The 26118-nt window shown below is 34.7% G+C and overlaps 1 protein-coding gene across 1 annotated transcript; it reads right to left on the bottom strand.

The window, feature by feature from the left end:
• Positions 1 to 8566: 8566 nt before the first annotated feature.
• Positions 8567 to 11665, bottom strand: LOC130627626 (uncharacterized). The gene is made up of 4 exons (XM_057441396.1): positions 11604 to 11665; positions 10996 to 11061; positions 10641 to 10771; positions 8567 to 8876 (listed from the first exon to the last, which is right to left on the bottom strand). Exons 3-4 carry the CDS (start codon positions 10735 to 10737, stop codon positions 8596 to 8598), a joined length of 378 nt encoding a protein of 125 aa, XP_057297379.1. The 5' UTR covers positions 10738 to 10771; positions 10996 to 11061; positions 11604 to 11665; the 3' UTR covers positions 8567 to 8595.
• Positions 11666 to 26118: the final 14453 nt, after the last annotated feature.

The raw sequence follows: 26118 nt of genomic DNA, 5'->3' as shown, positions 1-26118 counted from the left end.
ACTAGGGACCCTTTGGCGCGACCCTCGTTGATAGCAGTGCAAACAGGAACTAAAGAGGCTAAATAATTTTGGGTAAATAATTTCAATAATAATAATAATAATAATAATATATTGATTGTCAAGCAACACTATGTAATGAATGGCTGGAGTTACTTTGTATTGTCCTCATTTTAATTTTTAATACTTCTTCAACAGCTACAATTTGTTACTATAGCATATTATGTGTCACCCATCCACCATTAGTCAAGTCAGTCAGTTAAGCGGGGCGAAATGTCTTTCTTTCTATTAAATATTAATTCTGTTTGATTTGGTAACAATCTGTTTTAAATTTGCGAAAGTTCTCCTATATTCAAGGTTTCAAAACTGGGTTTGCTTCTTTTGGGTTAGTTTTTTATTAAATCACTCTAAATTACGTTTTCCTTCAAAAGTCCCAAGAATTACATCGCTGTGTTTGTTTATAATTATTGTGATGATTGAAACAACAACATCAGGAGATTGAACATATTTGTTTATCTCCAATGACATTCTCTTCATTAAAAATGAAAATTTCATAACGTGATGAAGATTTGTTTACGGATATTTCTTTCTAATGTAAATAATGCAAGCAAAAATAGAAGGTTAATTGAGATAACAGTTATTAAAAGAAAAAATAACACTAAAATATAAATCAAATCTGTCAAAATAACATCGTGTGTGGAATTAATTTTTCTCGTCAAGGTAATGAATCATCATTCAGCATATCCTGTTAGGAAACCATCGTGTTCTTCAGTATTGTTTACGCCTCATTATGTTACATTACAGCCACGTAATGTGGGCGTTGTGGTGTTACTTTACGGTAGATTAAACGTGTGTGGTTAAATTGATGTTGCGGTTGAAACACTTAACCACAACATATCATGCTCAACTACAAAAATATCACTTGACTGTCTGCGCGGGTAATGAAAGGAAATGATGATGATTATAATAGAGGTAGTTTTAACACATGTGGAATGTTACGCCTTCCCCATCAGATACCCAAAATGTTTTTAAACAGCTAATGAGAAAAAATTAGTGGATGTATTGACCGTTTGATAAACCTTATTTCGACATATTTTAACATAAAAGCGTAAGAAGATTTTTTTATCATAAATTTGAGTTAATTTCATTTGCAACTTTGTAAAAATTTTAGGTGACGACACAATTTGATTTAAAAGCAATCATCAGCATCAATTTTAAAACAAATTTATTGGATAGTCATTGGATAGCAAACTTTATTATTCTCACTCCTCTCTATGGCGCGCCATTCTGCATTTGATAATTTGTGACCATAAACACTGTCCGTAATAGGCTTTATTGGTTTATTCCTAAACCAGGATATTTGATATCTTAAATGAGGACGGAATCAGATTTTGCACAATAACAATTTTTGTTGCATAAATACGCGAAATTTATAACACGCAAAAATTAGCACAAATAAGTTATATTTTATAAGTTATATCACCAAAATATTTGAAGGCCTGATTATTTTTTCGGTCTTATCTTTTGTCATGTCGGGAAAAAATTCGTTACTTAATAATTTAGCAGGTGAATAATTTGAATCATTTTTCTAACTTTTGTTATGTCTATTTAGAAAATGCCGAACCAAAAAGCTTTGCTGGTTTTGTTATTTTGTAAGGACAATCTCGTTCTCAAGATCTCTTGCGTTCTATACATCGAAACGGCTTCTAAGCTGTCTTAAAATGGCGATGTACGTTTTAGTAATACAAAGTTGATTTATTTAAAATCGCATAGATATAAACTTTTTAAAGCAAACACAATAATTCTAAAATATAGCAAAAACAATCTGCAATCTTTAAACCCCGCAGCCTATATAGTTTTTAGGGGGGGGGGGGGGGGTACAGAGGCTCTTTCTGACGAAGGCACACCATATCATATATCATATAATTCTAGCGTCTTTTTTGCCTTCATCCTCCCACGGTATAAAAATCCTAGAGAATCTGGAGATAAGATACATTCAAATGCCGTACATATAACATATGTATGAAAATAAAAAAAATGTGTTATAAATCTGATTATATAATTATCACGTATGTAAAATAAAAGGTAGTCAATGATGCAATGGATAATCTAATTAAATCTCGTAATTATTCTTAAAGTTAGTGTCGTTATATCGACACACCCTTGATCACGATTATACTTGCGCAAGAATATGTTATCAAATTCATTTTCGTGTGATTATGGAATATACTATCAACTTACTTCTTAATAAATGTCAGTCATAATTAATTTGCATGTTTATTAAAGATTTATTGTATTTTAATTCATGGTTATTTCTTCATACATATCAAACTAATAATTAGACCACCCAATAAATCTAAGTAGTCAAAACTAGTGAAATCGGAAATCCTATATAGCAGACACCCTGCGGATATTTTTCTCGAAACATACTGAAATACAGTCTAACTGTCACATTAAAACCTTTCTAAAGTGGACAGCTTATAGCGCGAAGCTACATATAGCGGAACTTTTTTTGTCCGGAATAATATTTGACCTTGAGGAGACGTCCACGTAGCAAACAATGCGGAAAAACTTTTTTAGGAACAAAATAAAAATGTCGAATCCTTCTTAAAGTTACCTTAAGATGTGACCTTGAGATGATTTCCATACGTATTCCTGACTTGGTGTGCGCTTCGTAGTTGCAAGTTAGTTGCTTCAGAACAAGCGCATATACGGCGGGCTGTTTCCTGTGTTTTTATTTACACTGAAGTTGTAATAATTTTTTTGGTAAAGGGTGTTACGCCTAATACAGATGTCCGACACGGTTTGCCTGTACCAGGTGCCCGACTATATATGATGTGAATGATATATATGACGTGCGAAATATAAAGTACATATACAGTCTTATACAAGCTTACGTATATCAACAGTTCATTATGATATATGTCTACACAGTGATTGCTTTCAAAATATAGTCAACGAAATGGTCAAGCCGTTCAAGCAAATCTGTTCTGTGTTTTACAGGCATTCCTTCTAAAGTTGCTTTAAAACACGCACACACCTAGTCAGGAATCCCAACGCTTAATCTTTTCACACCGATATTGATTATGTCAGAATAAAATTGTCTATGAGAAGAAGAAAGCAAGTTCAGCCTGTCAAAAACACACCTTGTAGTCTTTTTATAAACAAACTTTTAGTGATGAGCGTGTAGACTTCTTAAAGTGGATAGCTTATAGCGAAAAGCTGCGTATATTGGAAACTCTCTGTGTCCGGATTAAAGGTTGACCTTGAGGAAACCACCACATAACGAAGAGCGCAATTAAAAATTTCGATTGTTATTACTTTCTTCAGTCTTTTGCAGACGTAAAAAAGTTATACCAAATTAGGATTTTCAGCACAAAACAACCTATTGGTTCCATGGATCAGTGGAGAAAGGTAAAGACTATTTACACCTTTTTACGTTATATTTTTTACCGCGCCCAAAATAAATTGAAACCTGTTTTTGTTGTAGCAATAAAACCTTTTCTGCTACATTAATACCAACCACCTTCTATTATATCCACCTCCTTCTATAATACCCACCACCTTCTATAATATCCACCTCCTTCTATAATATCCACCACCTTCTATAATATCCACCTCCTTCTATAATATCCACCTCCTTCTATAATATCTACCACCTTCTATAATATCCACCTCCTTCTATAATATCCACCTCCTTCTATAATATCCAACTCCTTCTATAATATCCGCCTCCTTCTATAATATCCAACTCCTTCTATAATATCCACCTCCTTCTATAATATCCACCACCTTCTATAATATCCGCCACCTTCTATAATATCCACCACCTTCTATAATATCCACCTCCTTCTATAATATCCACCTCCTTCTATAATATCTACCACCTTCTATAATATCCACCTCCTTCTATAATATCCACCTCCTTCTATAATATCCACCTCCTTCTATAATATCCACCTCCTTCTATAATATCTACCACCTTCTATAATATCCACCTCCTTCTATAATATCTACCACCTTCTATAATATCCACCTCCTTCTATAATATCCACCTCCTTCTATAATATCCACCTCCTTCTATAATATTTACCACCTTCTATAATATCCACCTCCTTCTATAATATCCCCCTCCTTCTATAATATCCAACTCCTTCTATAATATCCGCCACCTTCTATAATATCCACCTCCTTCTATAATATCCACCACCTTCTATAATATCCACCTCCTTCTATAATATCCACCTCCTTCTATAATATCCAACTCCTTCTATAATATCCGCCACCTTCTATAATATCCACCTCCTTCTATAATATCTACCACCTTCTATAATATCCACCTCCTTCTATAATATCCCCCTCCTTCTATAATATCCAACTCCTTCTATAATATCCGCCTCCTTCTATAATATCCACCTCCTTCTATAATATCCACCTCCTTCTATAATATCCACCTCCTTCTAGCCCTTTAAATTTCTTTTCCATAAGGGGACTGCAAATTTGCTATCAGTTGACAAGATACTGAAGATTGTATAGCAACTCAGATTTCTGACTAATGTGTAATTTTTAAAATTTCAAGTTGACAATATTGATTTTATTGCACTAATAAGATATTATTAGATGTACAGCAAAGAGGGGTAATATCTTGCTGCAGGAGAGCTGTCGCACTAATACTCTTTTCTGTATTTTCTTCTTAACCAGAACAGGAATTTATAATCTTTTTTTCCACATTTTACTTAGACATAAGGTTTAACCAAAATAATAGCTATTCTCTAGTTTAAATTAAAATGTGTTCATATTATATTCTGCAATTTCGTCACACGTTTAAATCACGAATTAAAGTCACGCTAACTTTACCTAAAGTATCTTGTTGAATTTGACAAGTTGAGTTCTTTCGTACTGCTCTTTGTTAATGTCCAGATAATACCATTTCCTGCTGCATTGTGTTCAGCGATATGAAATGTACCCAGAACTATTATATTTTAATTTCGTCAACGAGATGTCAATCAGGTAGTGCCGCGTAGCCTTGTGGTTATGGACTTCGCTCCGTAAACACAAGGTCCGTGGTTCTCTCCACAGCGCAGGTATATTTAGCAAGTGCCTTTTCCACAGCTGCGGGTCAACCCATGTCATGTGAGGGAAACCGGGTAGATCATGCCGGTGTAACACATGACCCACATTGATGACAGTGTTTATTCGGAATAAAAGAATAATAATATATCTTATGCTATTTCAAGTACTTTACAGGACGATGACTAAAATTTATAATTTTTCAGTAAAAACAAGTATTGTATTTTTATAGTAAATTTATATGCAGGAAACACAACCATTTCAAATGTCCGTTTAGAAGCTGATGCCGTATCAACCGATCTAATACGTGACTACTTGTGTAAATAATCTGGACGTGTATCTTAATTGTGGTTGCGTATCTGAATATATTATTCTATTATATTATTATAATATGTGTCCTTATGATCTGTCTCAATGCATATTTATTTGACAAGGTCAGGAAATTAAGACCATGATTACACGTTATAGATGTATCATTGCAGGGCGAATTTAGAGGCAAATTAAAAGGGCTGACTTAAACAGGTAGTGTCTTGATACATCAATCAAAAACTTGTTGCTTTGTTTTATTGTCGCTTTTTCTTTCGATATTCACATTGTTGAAGTATCGGAGCGAATTTAACATTCTGTATCGAAATGAAATAATTTTGTCTGACACATCGTATAGGCTCAGCTTCGTGTGGAGACAGACACCTCTTATGAAAGTCGATCCGCAACATGTAAAAGTTTTCTCAACCACGGCTTAGAGGGTGTTTAAAGACATTTTTCTAACACATACATGCGTATCTGAACCTGGAAGCCTTGAATCTGAAAGCGATTGTGTGTGGTACTACGTATTTAGAAACCATTTTACATTTACCATTTAGACTCAGTTGTTGTTTACTTGTTGCTTGTTGCCTATCTATTTGGAAAGACCAACTTTGCATGTTTGTTTGCTCAATTACACCAGTTTATCAATCGAAATTAAACTTTTAATCAGATTTTAGCTATGAAAAAGTATGGCCAGGCTGTAGTCTGTGTTTTTTTATTTTAGATCGAAGTTGCCGGTTGTTTTTTTTTTGTTTTTTTTTTTGTAAAGGACATGAGGACTAAAAGGTCGATATCCACTTCGATGTGACACATGTTAATTGGTTTACTTCTACCTAATGTTACCTATGATTAATTTTTGAAAACTTTTTTTACACTACGCCTGATAAGGCCCTCCGTTATAACCGCATTGAAGGTCTTTTTGCCTTTTTTCAACTGAATATTTTATATTTTTATGATATAGATATTTTAACTTTTCTCGCGTGTAAAGATGAATGTTTTAGCCACAACACAACGAAAACGTGCTTTTTGTTCTAACCAGCTAACTTTTTTTCGCCAAAGTTTTCGGTTCCTTAATGTATTATTATTTCTCTTTGTGCCATCTTGTGTTTAGTTATATCTATCTCCAGCTACAAGTAAAAAAGTTGGCTGCAACAAAAATTTCAGTGCAGCTACACCTTCCACTGTTATAAAAATTTGGGCAACAGTTTATAGATTCAATGAGATATATTCTGCGCGCAATTCAGAACAGTCTCGATAAAATTGTGATTTTTATAATTTTGCTTACAATTGCAGACCTTTTTTTCAGACCACATTAACAACATAGAGATCAAATTTCGTGCCGGATGGAATTCCTGTTAACACGAAACTGGAGCCTATCCGATATAAGAATAATTCCGCATCGATGTACTAAGTGAAATGACTTCGTTCCGGTACTGAAACAGCATCGTGTGAATAAACAAAATGGCTACATTAAAAGGTAAACAAATTCTCAATCTTTCACATGGCGAAAGATTGAGCTACTTTTTTAAGTCAGTTGTTCTAGTTGTTATTATTGGGAGATGATTTCTCTCTGCATCCTTATCCCCAGTTCTCCTCTCTAAGCCTATGATATTCTGACAGGCCAGCTTCGTAATAGCCCTGGTTCAGGCTGGTTAAAATAACCCATACTTTGGGTGATTTTTTTAATCGTAAAGTGGCGAGCAAAACCGTTCTGTCAGAACATCAAAAGCGTGAAAAAGCCCTGTGAACGAGGTTGATTTGTCCGCAACGTGTGAACTTGGTCTTAAGTTGGATAGGTAAAGGAAGAATTGTACCGTATATTGCAATATGCGTTACGTTCGTCTTGTTCTCCTTATGGGATATTTCTCACTCTTTAACACGCTAAGTAACTACTGGGTTCCCTGACACTGGAAAAATAAAATTTTCAGTGCTGAAAAGCAATTTAAAAAAAAAACGAGAAATAATTCTATTAAAAATATAAAAAAAGCTAACAGTATCTTACCTTGTTGTGTATCCACAGTAAGCAACACACGTTCTTCATCTGTACCTATAACGATGTGTTTCATGCGCGAATGTTCCTTTGTTGTTGAAACAGTATCCTTTCTTTCTATGTCTGTAAACTCTATGAAAAAAGGGAAAATTCTTTTTTATACTCTGTTTAAAAACTGAATAATTAAATGAGGCGTAAGAAATTCTCTGCTCTAATTCTCTAGTACTCAAGCTATACGAAAGAAAACTCGTTTCCCACCTTTTTATAGCTACTTAGAATAGTTATCCCTTTATATTGCTTACGACATTATAATTTTTCTTTTTCTTCGTGTGCTACTTTTTGCAAATAGACAAATTTCAAAAAACATTTTCGCGGCAATCAAAGATAAAGATTTTCATTGGGCGAAAATCACGTGGGTTTTATGTTAGTCAATTCCAAAATAATTATGTTAGGCCTGGTTTACACTTGTGACAAAAACGCAAAACGCAATCGTAAACGCAAACGCAAACACCAGAAAAAGACTGTGTTGATACTTCGACGCAAGCATTAACGCAAGCATAAGCTCGACGCAGGATATCCGAAAAGTTTTGATATTCTTGCGTTTGCGTCTACATTTGCAGCACAACTTTATAGTGTGTAAACCAGAAAATGCAACAACAAGCGCAAGAAGTTGCATTTTCATGGTCAAGTGTCACGTTTACGTTTGCGTCAAAATTTTGAAAAAGAAAATCGCGCATGTGCATATTACTTGCGTTCGTGTTTGTGCATGCGCTTGCAACGCAAATGTGAAGCAGGCTTTACAAAAAAAACATACAGGGTTGCTAGAGAATTTGAGATTGAAATTTTAGCATAAAATTGAAGCATTCTTCACTTCAGGTTATGGATACAGTTATTACTCTCCATCATATAAAGTGGTAAAATACTACTTTAAGTGCAGAAAATTTCGCGAAAAGAAACTTTTGAGAATGGAAAAATTGCGAATCACCAAAAGTTTACCTGTAAAATTTCCAAGAATGAACCTCAAAATGTATTGTTTGGTTACCAAAGCATACAATTGAAACTGAAACAGGCCATTCTTTTTTTAGCAGCAAGCAGGATTTGATCCGCGGTCCCCAGAACTGGGAGCCGCAGGCGAACCCACTACACTACGTACGGCAATATGTTAGTGATGAACTCAGATAGTTTATCCTGATTGCAGTTTTCCAATATTACTACCACCCTTGTATCTATAACTAAAGTAAGAAATATTCAATGCGAGCAATACCGTGTTCAATTTCAGCATCTTCAATTTGAGGTAGAAACACATCTTTCATTCCCTTTATAACATTTTCTTTTTCAGATATCATTGGTTCATCCAAAAGTGGTACTTTTTGCACCTGGTGAGGTTTTTCCAGGACAAACAAACACGGAGTGGATCCTTTATCCATAAGTGAAGTATCCACGTGAGCTTTTACAGTACCATTACTTGTTCGTAAATACACTGAAGTCACGGAAGGGCCTGTGCGTGTGTGACCTGCGAAGAAAAAATAGCTACAATATAAAAGAAGTGTAATAAACTTTTAGATTTTTTTTCTGAATACAATGCCGGTACATGTGTCACATAGCAATCAAAACAACAAAAATGACAGGTCAGGTTGTATTCGCATACGTGCTCACTACGAAGCCATAAAACCACGCACATATAAAGATATATAGGTCATTTTAGGTTGCTAGTCGGAATCTTATTAAGCTTTTGTTTTTCTATTTAATAGAAGGATATATATATGTTATTTTGTTTTAAATGATTTTTTAACTTTCTTTAAAAAAGATTAAAAATATGAATTGATAAGATATGTAATAAAAACCTTTTTAGGTAAAAAACAAGTTAAAATGGCTGCTTGGTTATTAAAGTTAAAATTAAACAGAGATGTAAAAATCGCCGTAACTTGAGAAAAGACGAAAACATTTTTTTTATGTTTTTGTTTTCAACAATGGTTGCTTTGTACAAAAGAAGTATATACCTTAGATTTGTACTACTGCTGTCTGAAGAGTATTGATTATTTGATTGTGTTGACGAAAAACTGTCTTTGTTTCATTAATTTCGTCCATCATTGTAGTTCTATTTTTTGTTTTAGTGAAATGGGAATGTTATGAATTCGCGCGAAGTGTAATACGCGTTTTTTACCTGTGTGAAATTTTTATCGGTAGAAGAAGGTCGATAAAGAGTAATCAAATTTTGGTTTAGTGACTAATATTTTGTTTTTTCTATTCTTTTCTGATTAATAGTTTGTCAAATTTTGTCTTTCTCTTATAGCATGTTAAGAACCCGAATGTTTTCATATTCAAGTTGCAAACGTTGAATTTATAACTTTTTTAAAAAATAATAAGTAGTTATTATATATTAACTAATATTTTTAACCATTGTTTTCTTTATACTTTTATTTCCAAAATTTAGTCGGTAAAAAGATAAGTAAATGACTAAAATTCTTCTGGTGACTAATATTTTTAACGACTTATTTACCAATAAGGTACGTACGAAAATTAGGTACACTGGTCAAACTCGTCCCCAGCGCCCTTTGTCTCTTTTTTTTTTTACTGAACGGCGAGACGAAAAGAGTAAAAAAAAGAGACAAAAGGCGCTGGGGACGAGTTTGGTACACTGGTGCAACTTCTTAAAAATCTCTTGTATTGATTCTCGTACTAATTCACAAATAATTAAAACTTGTAAGAAAGAAGCAATAACGTATTTAATGCTGTTTTTTTAACGAGTTTGTACCGTGTCTACGAACTTTAATACTTCCGTCGCATAGAGCAGTAAAATAGCATTTTAAAGTAAAATTATATTGAAAAACGAAATGGATTAGATAGGAGCAAACAATTGTGATTTTTGCAATCTAACTAGTTGATAAAATTTTCCGCTTCGATCCGCTCCAGTCCAAACTGAAAACTGAAATCATTTCAACTTGTCATGTTTTTTATTGCACAGAACAGATTTGTTCTAAATTTATTTGGTCTTTATGCTTTTTATGCATCATAATTCTGTCATTTTTTAAAAATTTACCAAATTTTTTTAGTTGAAAATGATACTAACGCAATATTTCCATAATTTAAAAAAATAATCTCGCCTCTTTAAACTTCTCGCTCCTTAAATATTCCCGCCTTTCTAATATTCCCGCTTCTCTTTAATATTCTCGCCTCTCTAACATTCCCGCCACCTTTGGAACGCTAATTCATGGGAATAATGGTAAAGTAAACACGGTATAAATAAGAAAAAAGAAAGAGGAAAAGTATAAGAAACCTTTAGTCATTTCTTCGATAGCAGGTTTAAAGTTTTTCGTTTTATCTGCAGGTATGCGTTGGATTATGTTTATTGAAAAGTTTCCCTGTTTTGCCATATGTGTCCTGCCAGATTGAATCAACAGAATTAACCTAGAAACAAGCAAAGGTTAGAGACATGCCTTTGATTTAATTCGTTGTAAAAAGCAATGAATGTTGAACTTTAAGCAATAATAGAAGTGTTTATTCAAGTAAAAACAGAAAATTATGCCGAGCAGCAAATGCAACCGATGTTGGAATTATTACTTTGTTGGATATAATGCAGTGCTTCGAAATAAACTAGCCTTTGGAATATTAAAAGAGATTTAATACCTTACCTAAGACTGACTCTTTCTTCTTGTAAGCTTTGTCGTGCATGAAACCGTAGTTTCTTCTTGTGATAGCTAATGGTGAAAAAATAAAATTACGATTCTTCAAATTCTCAACAACACACTTTGTTAGCTAGTTGTCACTCACATTGTAGGTTTTATAATTGTGTCAACTTTGCCGTTGGCTACAATAAAAAAATATTTAGTTTAACACGAAACTTTATGGGTTAGAAGTGAACTGCATGAGCAGAGCATGTGGAAAATAAAGGCCTTTTTAATGACGTTAACAGTTGTTCTAAATGTCTTTTTGCGAAAATTTAAATTCTTCGCTTCGCTTTTTTATTTCTTAGCAGTTAGGACATCAACATTATTTGCCAATGCATAATGCAATGTGAATCGAATCTTTGCTATATTGAAATGTTTGAAAGCTCCATTTGCTTTAAATACAATTTTTTGGCTTGACAACATAGGTTGCCAACCGTTACAGATACGTAGTTAAGTCGCTTCCTAGAAACCGCAGTTGTTCTGCACAATCAAGTAATTTCATGATGACAAAAAAAACAAAAATCTAAACTAGTATGGTAAATCAATATTAAATGAAGTTCACTATGACTTACCAGGTAAAATTTAAATTATAATAATGATAATAAAGCTAAACAAAATAAAAACCTTTGTTAACCGTTAAAAACCGTCGCCAGGATGTTTATAAAGATAAATTGTTCGAAATTCGAAATGTTAGTATTTCGAATACATACATTCGATTTGTAAAAAATAAAACACAAGTACTGTTTTTCTTAAAACACGGTTCGTGTGACTATGGTCTTTTAGGAACAAAGGATATAAAAAAAAACAAGATTTAGAAAGCGAGAGGGAAATAAGAGCAAGAACATGTCTTAATCTTTCTGGAAAAATAACGTCTTTTCAAGTCTTCTCCAAACCTTCATCTCTATCCTTTTTCAACTTTTATTTTGTCTGATTTGCGTTAACCAATATTTGCTGATTATTTCGTACTGGTCACTAAAAATCCGTGTTCTACTGAAGCCGAGAAGAGTTAATCTAACAATACTTTTAAATTACAAAACCACCCTTCAAACACAGATAACGGCTTAAAGAAAAAGCTATTGGACATAGAGGTAACACTTACCATTTTCGCTCCTAATTTTTATTTCCCGTTAGCGGTTTGTATAACCACAAGTTGACCTTTTTGTTGTTTTAATCACGCGGGTATAAATATGACAAAAATTTCGATTTGAAAATTGATCTCATAAATGCGCTCATTCTGTTCTGTCTATTGGTCATCTAGAGTACCTTGCGCGCTGAAGGCATGGTCCAAAAAGTTCTTTTGTCGCTAGGCATATTTTTTTGAAATCTCTGCGATTTTTTTGTCTTTTTACCAGTAAAATTACTTAGAAATCTCGAATCTATAAAGCCTGTTTTAAAAAATAAAATGTTGACCCCTAAATGTTATTAGAAAAGGAAGGTATATAAGAATACAAAGCAGCTTTTCTTTCAAAAGGAAAGCTTCAATACACTGACGTAACCTCAGAATAGATTGGGGCACGAAGAGAACGATGGGAAATAGAAGAAAAACTCCTGATATACGTAAGATAGAAACATAAAAAAATTCGGTAAAAATGTAAAAATGCCCAGATTTTTCTCCTTGAGAACGTTTTGTTTACGTAAAAATGTATTAAAATAGTATCAAATAATACTTAGCTAGATAAACGCTTTTACTGCTAAGACATTCGAGGTTTTTCTTTTATCACTCCTTGTTTCTTCGGAAAAATCATATTAAAACGAAATTCTGTTTAATTCAACACGTTTGTGGTTCTAGCTGGAGGGCAATTTTTTCGTGTAATTTTGCACCATACAATTTAAGGATGATAACGCACGAACACGCCTAAAATTGATATTTTACGTTACTGGATGTCTGGTGGTTTTTCCTCGAAATGGTGACAATGTCAGAATTGTAAAATAAAACATAAAAATAATCCCAGTATATCACTTGTTTTTATTGTGTTTCTTTGTCTAATTTTAATTTTATTTTAAGAGAATTTGATTTAGTAAACTAATAAACTGAGGATCAATTATATGAAACCAATTGATTGCTTTTAACCAATCAGAAGTCCGAGAAAGCATGGATTAACGTAAGCACATTGGCAATAATACAGCTCTCACAAGGTTTGTCATATCATAAGTAAGAACAAGGAATCCAATTCCATCTGTCTTTATGGCAACTGGCATATTTCTGCATGTATTGAAACTCCAAACTAGCAAGCTGTACACAACGTTAGCAGTTCTTAAAGTCCTGCTCGCCATGAAATTCATTTTCAAGTTCAACGTCCAATTTAAAAAAGCAAGTCAAACTCCGGTACATATTGGTTATATAACTGGCAAAATTGTCCGGGCACCTATACTATATTGCGATCGAAACTGTATGTCTTGACATGTTTAAATTTGTTTTTCGATTGGGTGTCCCTACTCTTCCAAATATAGTATGTAGAGAAAGGATGTTGCGTGGGTAGTAAAGGATGTTGTGTGGGTATAGGGATGACCTAAGAAACAAGAGCTTCACCAGACGCACAGGCCCGCATTCTGCTCGGATAGTGAAATTGATCCATGATAGAATCAAAGCAACCCGACCTGGCGTAAGCGGTCGGTCATTATGAAGGGTCTGTTTATAACAAAAGGTTACCTCTTTATAATTCTTTGTCGATTTTTTTGTTGGCAATACTTAACAGATTTAGTAAACAAAATACTTGGGTGATTAGCGAGGTTAATAAGGAAAGGGAAAAAATATTCTTTTTTATTGCTAAAAAAGACTAAGTCACGTGATTATATGTATGTATAATTGTTAGTTAAAGGGCACTCGCAATGCTAAGATTTTATTTGGTTGAGAGAACCATTGCGTCTCGAGTAAGTGACGTGATGTACAGTTTAGGAGTAGCGAATATCAAACAAGGCAGAGGGACCGTGGTGGAAACGTGGAACACGCGCATCAAGGGGTGATCTGGATGAATAGAGAACTAGACTGACGACCGAGCTAGCGTGTATGTACAGCGCAAACAGTCGGTAATATGCTTAACAAAGCATTAAGATATTTTGAATGGGCCCTTAAAAACAGAGGATACCCCAAAAAAAATAATACAAGAAAACGTGAAAAAAATAAAATACTTACCACAAAAGAATGTACTCTATCACGATAGAACTAAAACAGATAATAATAAAATAAACCTGATAGTAAATACTATTACTATATTTAAAAATGAATGTGAATAATAGTCACTCAATAAAATAAGATCCCATAGCAGGAAAACCTATTTATCCATCTGCCTACTACATCACGTACCATTTAATAGCAACTTTTATTTAATGAAGCACAGAATCTTCTATGGGTAAATACAGGGACAGAAACCACGTTTTTGCAGTCCATAGCGCATTTGACCACTCTTGAGTACAACCGTGTAAACATTTTGTCCTTTTTTGCTCTACACGTAACCAGTCGCTCCAAACTTCATCGTTCTCACTTATTCAGTGGGTTTAAACTTTAACTGAGTCCCCACGCCTTCATTTTCTTAATCAGTTGCTATACTTCAACCTTGTTCCCATGTTATTTCGCCTTGTTGATGTAGTTAATGACGGCCGAGCCACAAGACTTTAGGGACAAAGCTGGCTACACCTAAAGGGGCTACGAACCGGTTAAAATGCTCACATTCCGTATATCCCACGCACATATTAAAAATCCGGCTAACGCGTTTTGCGCAATGAACAGACCAGCGCACTTTGCTCGCAGGTTCGATATTTTTTTTCGAAAAGTATATTGCAAAAAAATATTTCAGCAAGACTCATTCTGGATAAAAACATGACCAAGGCTGAAGAAGATAAAAATTATAGATATATCTATATGTTCGAGTCTGTAAATTACATACATGCCGGAAAAATAGTCATTTTTGTTTTCCACCGCTATTAGCTCGACTTTCGTGTAAGTCACTAAAGTCGAAAACCAACAGTCGTTCCGTAGCCCCTTTAAACAGTCGCTCACCGCATACTTCGCAGATAATGCTTCGGTAACCGGTATTCTAATTATCGTGGCGGTAAAATTCAATGCTCTCTTGATGAAACTAATAGAAGTTGTATCGACAACAACAAATTTAAAATATAAAGGTTTATAAAAAACAAAAACTTTCTCTTTAATAATAGTCGTATTCCGTCTGTCTGTCTCTGCGCGGACCCCCCCCGCTGAGTTAGATAGATGTGCTACGGAAACACTAATATCAAATGCAATATATATATATATTGTTGCGAAATATAAATTTGAAGGACGGGCGAACCCGTGGATTTTTCCACGGGGTAAAAAACTAGTCTCTTTAATAATAGCCGTATTTTTTCTGTGTGTCCGTAAGAGCCGCATCCCGCAACGGAATCACGAAATTTTTATAATGCACACCAATACCAAATGCGATATATTTTTTGTCCACTTTGTTGCGACGAGTTAATATAAAGGACGGGCGAACCTGTTGATTTTTCCACAGGCTAACGACTAGTCTCTATTATAATAGCCGTATTCCGTCTGTCCGTCTCTGCGCGGACCCCCGCTGAGTTAGAAAATGATGTTACGGAAACACCAATATCAAATGCGATATATTTTTATCCACTTTGTTGCGACGGCTAAATATAAAGGACGGGCGACCCCGTGGGTTTATCCACGGGCAACGACTTCTTTATAATAATAGCCGTCGTCTGTCTGTCTCTGCGCGGACCCCCGGCTGAGTTATAAAATGATGTTACGGAAACACGAATATCAAATGCGATGTATTTTTATCCGCTTTGTTGCGTTGGGTAAATATAAAGGACGGGCGAACCCGTGGATTTTTCCACGGGCAACGACTAGTCTCTATTATAATAGCCGTATTCCGTCTGTCTGTTCAAAAGGGTTACCGCGTCCCATAACGGAAACACGAAATGTGATATAGACGGGCGACCCCGTGGATTCTAACGACTTCTCTATTATAATAGCCGTCTGTTTGTTCAAAAGGGTTACCGCGTGCTGTTAGAGCAACACTAAATGCCACATATAAAGGACAGGTGACCCCGTTGATTTTTCCACGGGTTAGCGACTAGTCTAAAAGAATGGCCGTATTTTGTCTGTCTGTTCCCAAGAAAAGTCCTGTGCAACGGGCACACAAAATAGCGTGTAATTTAGAGACGGAGGACCCCGTGGATTTACCCCAGGATTAATACTGTCCGGGATTTGTCGGCACAAATCTACTTAAGACATTATCTAACTTAGGCTCACCTGCCACAATGACGAAGGAATTATTTGCATGTGATTTCCAGTGGCAATATTTTTGTAGGAAATAGTAACGAGTGGGAAGAGAAATTTGGGATGTTTTGAACAACTGACATACAGAAAAACAGTAATCCCCAAAATTCGAGGACTTAAATTGCTTTCTTCGGCACTGCCCTTACTTTTAATATATCTGCAAAGTAATTTAATGTCATTACGTTGCTCGTCGTCGCTTCCACGTTGGATTTGTTGCTCCATCCGAAAAAAAGTTACAGAAATCATATACGGGTATAGCGGTTGTAAAACCCCTATCGCTTGGCCCTTTCATATAACTAGCGCACTGCGAGAGACCTAATCATCAAATAGGGTTAAATCCAAAACAAGTCTGGACGAAAAACCATTTTAATACGGCGGAAGAGAAGTGACCGAAGGAATCTATTCGTATCAAGACTTTCTACAAACTTGCTAAGTTTTATCGCCTAAGCATGAGCATGCTACACTAGACCAAAAATAGTTGGTGTTAATAGGGTTATGATTGAACCAAACAAAACATATTTACACAAAAAATATAGAATTTCATTATTTTCTTCTATAAAAAATGACTTCAAAAGCGAGCCGAGGACAATCACAATATTGCAATACTCAACTATTTGTTTGGTTTAAAAAATCTCCGGGGCCCAAATAAGGCTTTAATATTGAGTGCAAGAAACTCAAACTCTATATGAGAATGTTTATGTCAGCGTAAGGATAATGTTAACAACAACAATTTTTATGACATCTATCTTCTTTTTAAACACCTTGACAGACCTTCGAGACAGAAATACCTCAAGATGCTTAAGCAAAATCTATTGGACTTCATGCTGAGCTATTTAGTGTAAACTTTGCTCTCTTGTTGTATTATGTTACCTCCGTTTTAGAAATAGTTAAAGCCCCTAGGCTTCTTGTTTCTGTTCACATTTTTTTAGAAAGAAGTTTAAAAATTTCTCAAAAAACTTACATCTTTGCTCAAAATATCAAAATATCTGCAAATTATTTTCAAAAAAAGCATTAAATTATACGTATTATTTTCTGTTAACTATTCACTATTTGTATTTGTATTATATTTTTTACTTTTTAAATCAGCTGATTGCGATTCAAATGAATCGCAATCAGCTGGCTTGGTTTACAGATAATTTGAAAATATTCTATATACATAAAGCGCCTCTTTGATAGAGTGTCTGATTATAGGTTGTAAAATCTTTCCGGTTAAGGTTGGACACTTTTTATACAGGGCGGGTCTGAGGCGGGACATCTTTTATAAAGGGCGGGTACATTTAGAGCAAGATAAGTTAAATTGTATAAAAAATGTGGATTTAAAGAAGAATTTAGTTGCGATGCACTAATAAATTATACCGCAGTTTGAGGGTGCTTTGAGAAGACGTTTCTAACAGTTGTTCTGTTTTTTGGATTCGCATCAGTCGTAAACAATAGTCCTCGTTTAAAATTCAAGTCGCCCATTCTCAGAAAACCTTATAATATCTTGTGTAGTAAGTACTCCTGAGACAACAAAACCTCAAAAACAGAAATACTTTCCAGAGTCATTTTTTCAGTCCTTTAAAAGCCATTGACTTTCTTAAGGTAGTCATCAAAGGATCTCTTCGCAGAGTCTTCTTTGTGAAAGTATGCTTTCGAAATCTGTTTTTTTTTTTATTTTTCACTTTTTTTTCCAAGCATTATGAGACAAGAAAAGACACGTTTGTTTGTGAAATTATTTTGAATATTTTGCAGATAAGGATGTAAAATTACTTCCAAAAGTTTAATTTTATGCACCTAAGCAACTTTTGATCTCAGGTTTCTTTGTCTCTTCCTTATGCAGGGAAGGCGGCATCAAAAAGAGAAAAAAGCCCAAGGATCCTTGAAATAATCGAAGCGTGTCGCTCAACTCACAAAAATTGTACTTTTGTGATTTTTCTTTGTAAAAAGACTTTTTTACACCAAAAAGCTACGAAATTTAAATACCCATGAAATGCAACATTTTTCGACCAGCGAAGTAAAATCAATATGATGAAAATTATGTTTAATTGGGGTCCTTTAGTTCATATCATATATTTATGGTGGTTTGGGGGGAACATTTTAAAAAAGGGCTTGATATTTTTAACTAAATTCAACATGTTGAATATAGCACTTAGCACTTAGTAAGTCTTTCATATTTCTCCATAGGATGCGATGAATAATGCCGACAACCCACCAAACCTTGGATTTTTATTTTAATCATATAAAAATTCTGATTTGTCCTTAGCTATCACTCAAAGGGCAAAGCAATTGTTAGGCATGGGAATTTTCCCATACTATAGTAATTATGCTAATTAAGTATTTAATAATTCACATCTTCATTAAAATATCCAATTTTTATTTAACTTTAGTACTTAAACTAATTGCTGCGTCCTGTCTCAAATTAACATTCCACCAGCTACTTTTTTTTGCAAGGGAAACACAACCTTCTTTGATAGGGGCAGTGATAAAGTTCCAAATCTTTTTTCATTACAGAATATTTATTAGCAGCTGCTTATAAAAAGCTCATTCTTTGGAAATTTTAACATTCATTGTACGTGACTGTTCTACGTGCCTTGGTAATACATTACCTAGATTTTAGTTTGATACGTTACCAAGCTGCCATCTCATCAACTAAGTAGATCTGATATGTATCTAGCAGTCTTCATCTTCTCTGTAAGTGTCTTGTATCTCCTTCCTGCAGTACGGACAGATTGTAAGGAGCAGTTCAATGGGCGACGTATAAACTCGACAAAGAAAGTCATTGCTTTGATATCTCTAACAAGTACTGAGAACCAAGACTCGGTTAATTTAGACTCCATGCTACGGGTGCTACTGTTGCTGAATATGGTTAATGGCATTGATCAAGCTGGTATTGTTGCTATTGATGTCTGTAATAGTGAAACGGTAGTTCAAGAAATCCTCTTAGACATTCTTCTTCATAATAATACTGAAAAACCTATAGGTATTGTTACGTATCTTTCTTCGGACATGACCAGACTAACTGCAGCTATTCTCTTGCCTTTCGATATATTCTTGTTGTCATTCACATCTAACCATATTTACCCTCGTTTGTTGACAGAACAAGAAAAATTCGTGTTTAGTTACGATCTTTCAGTGATCTATGGTGTTGAGAATGTGATAAACAGCATGGAAATGGCAAACGTATCGTTGGTCTCGTTTCTAAATTACTGCTTCAATGATCAACAATGCAGTGTATATGATGACACTATAGAACCTTATAAAAATATGAAAAATATTTGTATCAAAGGGGCGAACATCAAATCTGAAAAAGAGTTCCAGGAGGTTGTAAAGCACATTGAGAGAGATGAAAGACTTCGGTTAGTTTTTATTACTGGAGAATTAAGATACATTGCGTTAATGGAAAATGATTTTTTAAAAATAGGCAGGCATCCTATGGCGACAGTGTTCTTGACATACAATCTCAAACGGTTTTGCAAGAATAATACTCTCCGTTTTGCTGGAATACACCGCACTTTTAAAACAAACTGTTCCAACATTAAAAACATTCTCGTTGAAAATACAGAAGCTTATTTCCTAATCTATTTTACTCAATTTATAACTGAGATGGTTCGTCACGGTGATTCAGACTTCACATATGAAACAGAATTAAAAAAGCGTTCCATAGCTTTGACGAAGACATTAAAAAACCATACAAAGTACAATCCAACATGTGTAAAGCCGAATTGCGGTATGGGAGAGGAGCTGCGGTATGGCAATCATGCGGATGATATATGGAAACAGAGTTATGGATGGTATTGCAGAAGATGCAAAGGAAATTTCATCAAGGAAACAAAAGGAGATGCAAAATGTCGGCCTTGTGAAAGTAATAGAAAAGCTAACGCTTTAAAAACCTCTTGTGAGGATCCCTTTCGAGACGTTTTTATCCAATATGGAGATAAAATGACACATATTCTTTTAATCGTTTCGATGTTATCGCTCCTTTGTGTAATCGCCGTAACAATGGTATTTCTTCGATATCGTAGAACACCTGTAGTCGTTGCAAGCAATATAGTAATGACATCGGTGCAGTTACTTTCTCAAGCTACCCAAATTTGTGTCGTACCCTTTATGTACATCGGGAAGCCTACAGATACCGTTTGCATGTGTCGACCAGTTGTCATTGGAATATTTCTGTCTTTGATCTTATCAGCAACTTTAAGCAAAACACAGAGATTACTACAGATTTTTCAAGCCAAACTTAGAATGAATCGCATGGAAATCCTTCAAACCTCAGCTGTACAATACATTGGTATATTTCTATCCATCCTAATCGATTGCTGCCTGTTATTGGTCTCTTTTCAATATGAAAAACCAAAAGCTGAAATCCAACATGATTTCAAAACAATGCAAAGACGACATTTTTGCAATTCAGAATTACACACCCATGTCCAATTAGCATATGCCGTAATCCTACTTTTCATCAACTCGGTACAAGGTTTCAGAGCCAGAAGATTTCCAGAAAGTTTTCGAGAAACTATTTACATCACGTTTTCATCTTTTACCTGCTTCATTGCAATTGGTGTAATGGCCGGTATCTATTACAGTCAGACGGAATATTACATGAAAGACTTTGTGATAATGTATACATTATTGGTGCTAAATTTCATTGAATTGTTCTTGTTGAATGGATATAAAGTATTTGTTATTTTTTTCAGATCAAGTAGAAACAGTTCGCACTCGTTTCAAACAGAGAGAATGAGAAGAATTGAGAAAAACGTACAAAGAATGACAAAATTAAAGTAAATTGAGAAGTCATTTATACGAAGTGAAATTATGGGAAAGTGAAACGCTGCAGTTAAATGTGACACTGTTACGCCATGTTACACTTCAAGGTTTAAGGTTAATTTTTAGAGTAGAATCTTTGACTTTGCCAGGCATGCGCCTTGATTAAAAACCGCATTTAACTTCAAGGTGAACCAGATTGAGATTAAAATTTGGTCAATATACCACCGGAAGTGAATTTTGTCGGAAGTGTAAGAACTCATGTAACCAGACAATATACACTGCAAACTGGTTTGAGTTCCCTTTATTTAAACAGATCTCTAAAATATAATTTGTTTTTGATGTGAGAGGTCCTTTCATGCAAAAAGTTACCAGGTTTGCTAATTATAATCGCTGTGTTTAAACGTTGTTGTTAAAACTGTTATTTTTTTATTTTTTAGGATTGTAACATTGAGTTTTATGAAAACAACTAAAAAGTATTCCTTCTTCATTTATTTTAAACAACTAAATACTTTATTTTATAGTCATAAGGATTGTTATAAAATTTTGTGAAATTTCTGGTCCTTTTGTGGAACAAAGTCATTAAAACTTCGCAGAAAAGGTTTCACTAATTTATGTGCAAGTCTTAGTTGTAATAATAAAGTTAGTAGCATTTTTCATTTTAAGGACAAAATAGACCTTTCCCGAATTTCCTAATTATGCCAAACTCATTTAAAGAGGTCAATACTAAAAATGATTCTTATCCCTAAGTTCTTTATTAAAAGGTAGAACAAATTACCTAATATTGTAAATATTTCTATTCTTTAAGTGCTTCAAGTGCAAGTTGAAAGTTACGATCAAAAAGGATGTTGTTTGGGTATAGGGATGACCTAAGAAACAAGAGCTTCACCAGACGCACAGGCCCGCATTCTGCTCGGATAGTGAAATTGATCCATGATAGAATCAAAGCAAACCGACCTGGCGTAAGCGGTCGGTCATTATGAAGGGTCTGTTTATAACAAAAGGTTACCTCTTTATAATTCTTTGTCGATTTTTTTGTTGGCAATACTTAACAGATTTAGTAAACAAAATACTTGGGTGATTAGCGAGGTTAATAAGGAAAGGGAAAAAATATTCTTTTTTATTGCTAAAAAAGACTAAGTCACGTGATTATATGTATGTATAATTGTTAGTTAAAGGGCACTCGCAATGCTAAGATTTTATTTGGTTGAGAGAACCATTGCGTCTCGAGTAAGTGACGTGATGTACAGTTTAGGAGTAGCGAATATCAAACAAGGCAGAGGGACCGTGGTGGAAACGTGGAACACGCGCATCAAGGGGTGATCTGATAATACAAGAAAACGTGAAAGAAATAAATAACTTACCACAAAAGAATGTACTCTATCACGATAGAACTAAAACAGATAATAATAAAATAAACCTGATAGTAAATACTATTACTATATTTAAAAATGAATGTGAATAATAGTCACTCAATAAAATAAGATCTCATAGCAGGAAAACCTATTTATCCATCTGCCTACTACATCACGTACCATTTAATAGCAACTTTTATTTAATGAAGCACAGAATCTTCTATGGGTAAATACAGGGACAGAAACCACGTTTTTGCAGTTCATAGTGCATTTGACCACTCTTGAGTACAACCGTGTAAACATTTTGTCTTTTTTGCTCTACACGTAACCAGTCGCTCCAAACTTCATCGTTCTCACTTATTCAGTGGGTTTAAACTTTAACTGAGTCCCCACGCCTTCATTTTCTTAATCAGTTGCTATACTTCAACCTTGTTCCCAGGTCATTTCGCCTTGTTGATGTAGTTAATGACGGCCGAGCCACAAGACTTTAGGGACAAAGCTGGCTACACTTAAAGGGGCTACGAACCGGTTAAAATGCTCACATTCCGTATATCCCACGCACATATTAAAAATCCGGCTAACGCGTTTTGCGCAATGAACAGACCAGCGCACTTTGCTAGCAGGTTCGATATTTTTTTTCGAAAAGTATATTGCAAAAAAATATTTCAGCAAGACTCATTCTGGATAAAAACATGACCAAGGCTGAAGAATATAAAAATTATAGATATATCTATATGTTTGAGTCTGTAAATTACATACATGCCGGAAAAATAGCCATTTTTGTTTTCCACCGCTATTAGCTCGACTTTCGTGTAAGTCACTAAAGTCGAAAACCAACAGTCGTTCCGTAGCCCCTTTAAACAGCCGCTCACCGCATACTTCGCAGATAATGCTTCGGTAACCGGTATTCTAATTATCGTGGCGGTAAAATTCAATGCTCTCTTGATGAAACTAATAGAAGTTGTATCGACAACAACAAATTTAAAATGTAAAGGTTTATAAAAAACAAAAACTTTCTCTTTAATAATAGTCGTATTCCGTCTGTCTGTGTCTCTGCGCGGACCCCCCGCTGAGTTAGATAGATGTGCTACGGAAACACGAATATCAAATGCAATATATATATTTTGTTGCGACATATAAATTTGAAGGACGGGCGAACCCGTGGATTTTTCCACGGGGTAAAAACTAGTCTCTTTAATAATAGCCGTATTTTTTCTGTGTGTCCGTAAGAGCCGCATCCCGCAACGGAATCACGAAATTTTTTATAATGCACACCAGTACCAAATGCGATATATTTTTTGTCCACTTTGTTGCGACGAGTTAATTTAAAGGACGGGCGAACCTGTTGATTTTTCCACAGGCTAACGACTAGTCTCTATTATAATAGCCGTATTCCGTCTGTCTGTTCAAAAAGGTTACCGCGTCCCATAACGGAAACACGAAATGTGATATATAAAGGACGGGCGACCCCGTGGATTCTAACGACTTCACTATTATAATAGCCGTCTGTTTGTTCAAAAGGGTTACCGCGTGCTGTTAGAGCAACACTAAATGCCACATATAAAGGACAGGTGACCCCGTTGATTTTTCCACGGGTTAGCGACTAGTCTAAAAGAATGGCCGTATTTTGTCTGTCTGTTCCCAAGAAAATTCCCGTGCAACGGGCACACAAAATAGCGTGTAATTTAGAGACGGAGGACCCCGTGGATTTACCACAGGATTAATACTGTCCGGGATTTGTCGGCACAAATCTACTTAAGACATTATCTAACTTAGGCTCACCTGCCACAATGACGAAGGAATTATTTGCATGTGATCCAGTGGCAATATTTTTGTAGGAAATAGTAACGAGTGGGAAGAGAAATTTGGGATGTTTTGAACAACTGACATACAGAAAAACAGTAATCCCCAAAATTCGAGGACTTAAATTGCTTTCTTCGGCACTGCCCTTACTTTTGATATATCTGCAAAGTAATTTAATGTCATTACGTTGCTCGTCGTCGCTTCCACGTTGGATTTGTTGCTCCATCCGAAAAAAAGTTACAGAAATCATATACGGGTATAACGGTTGTAAAACCCCTATCGCTTGGCCCTTTCATCAAATTTCAATCATCAAATAGCGTTAAATCCAAAACAAGTCTGGACGAAAAACCATTTTAATACGGCGGAAGAGAAGTGACCGAAGGAATCTATTCAAATGAATCGCAATCAGCTGGCTTGGTTAACAGATAATTTGAAAATATTCTATATACATAAAGCGCCTCTTTGATAGAGTGTCTGATTATAGGTTGTAAAATCTTTCCGGTTAAGGTTGGACACTTTTTATACAGGGCGGGTCTGAGGCGGGACATCTTTTATAAAGGGCGGGTACATTTAGAGCAAGATAAGTTAAATTGTATATAAAATGTGGATTTAAAGAAGAATTTAGTTGCGATGCACTAATAAATTATACCGCAGTTTGAGGGTTCTTTGAGAAGACGTTTCTAACAGTTGTTCTGTTTTTTGGATTCGCATCAGTCGTAAACAATAGTCCTCGTTTGAAATTCAAGTCGCCCATTCTCAGAAAACCTTATAATATCTTGTGTAGTAAGTACTCTTGAGACAACAAAACCTCAAAAAAAAGAAATAAGAGAGAACTACTCTTCAGAGTCTTTTTTTGAGTCCCTTAAAAGCCATTGACTTTCTTTAGGTAGTCATCAAAGAATCTCTTCGCAGAGTCTTCTTTGTGAAAGTATGCTTGCAAAATCTTTTTTTTTTATTTTTCACTTTTTTTCCAAGCATTATGAGACAAGAAAATACACGTTTGTTTGTGAAATTATTTTGAATATTTTGCAGATAAGGATGTAAAAAGTTTAATTTTATGCACCTAAGCAACTTTTGATCTCAGGTTTCTTTGTTTCTTCCTTATGCAGGGAAGGCGTCATCAAAAAGAGAAAAAAGCCCAAGGATCCTTGGAATAATCGAAGAGTGTCGCTCAACTCACAAAAATTGTACTTTTGTGATTTTTCTTTGTAAAAAGACTTTTTTACACCAAAAAGCTACGAAATTTAAATACCCATGAAATGCAACATTTTTTGACCAGCGAAGTAAAATCAATATGATGAAAATTATGTTTAAATTGGGGTCCTTTAGTTCATATCATATATTTATGGTGGTTTGGGGGAACATTTTAAAAAAGGGCTTGATATTTTTAACTAAATTCAACATGTTGAATATAGCACTTAGCACTTAGTAAGTCTTTCATATTTCTCCATAGGATGCGATGAATAATGCCGACAACCCACCAAACCTTGGCTTTTTATTTTAATCATATAAAAATTCTGATTTGTCCTTAGCTATCACTCAAAGGGCAAAGCAATTGTTAGGCATGGGAATTTTCCCATACTATAGTAATTATGCTAATTAAGTATTTAATAATTCACATCTTCATTAAAATATCCAATTTTTATTTAACTTTAGTACTTAAACTAATTGCTGCGTCCTGTCTCAAATTAACATTCCACCAGCTACTTTTTTTGCAAGGGAAACACAACCTTCTTTGATAGGGGCAGTGATAAAGTTCCAAATCTTTTTTCATTACAGAATATTTATTAGCAGCTGCTTATAAAAAGCTCATTCTTTGGAAATTTTAACATTCATTGTACGTGACTGTTCTACGTGCCTTGGTAATACATTACCTAGATTTTAGTTTGATACGTTACCAAGCTGCCATCT

Source organism: Hydractinia symbiolongicarpus, chromosome 2 (assembly GCF_029227915.1).
Source record: "Hydractinia symbiolongicarpus strain clone_291-10 chromosome 2, HSymV2.1, whole genome shotgun sequence".
In the NCBI taxonomy this organism is placed as follows: Eukaryota; Metazoa; Cnidaria; class Hydrozoa; order Anthoathecata; family Hydractiniidae; genus Hydractinia; species Hydractinia symbiolongicarpus.
This window is presented reverse-complemented; position numbering and strand designations above follow the sequence as displayed.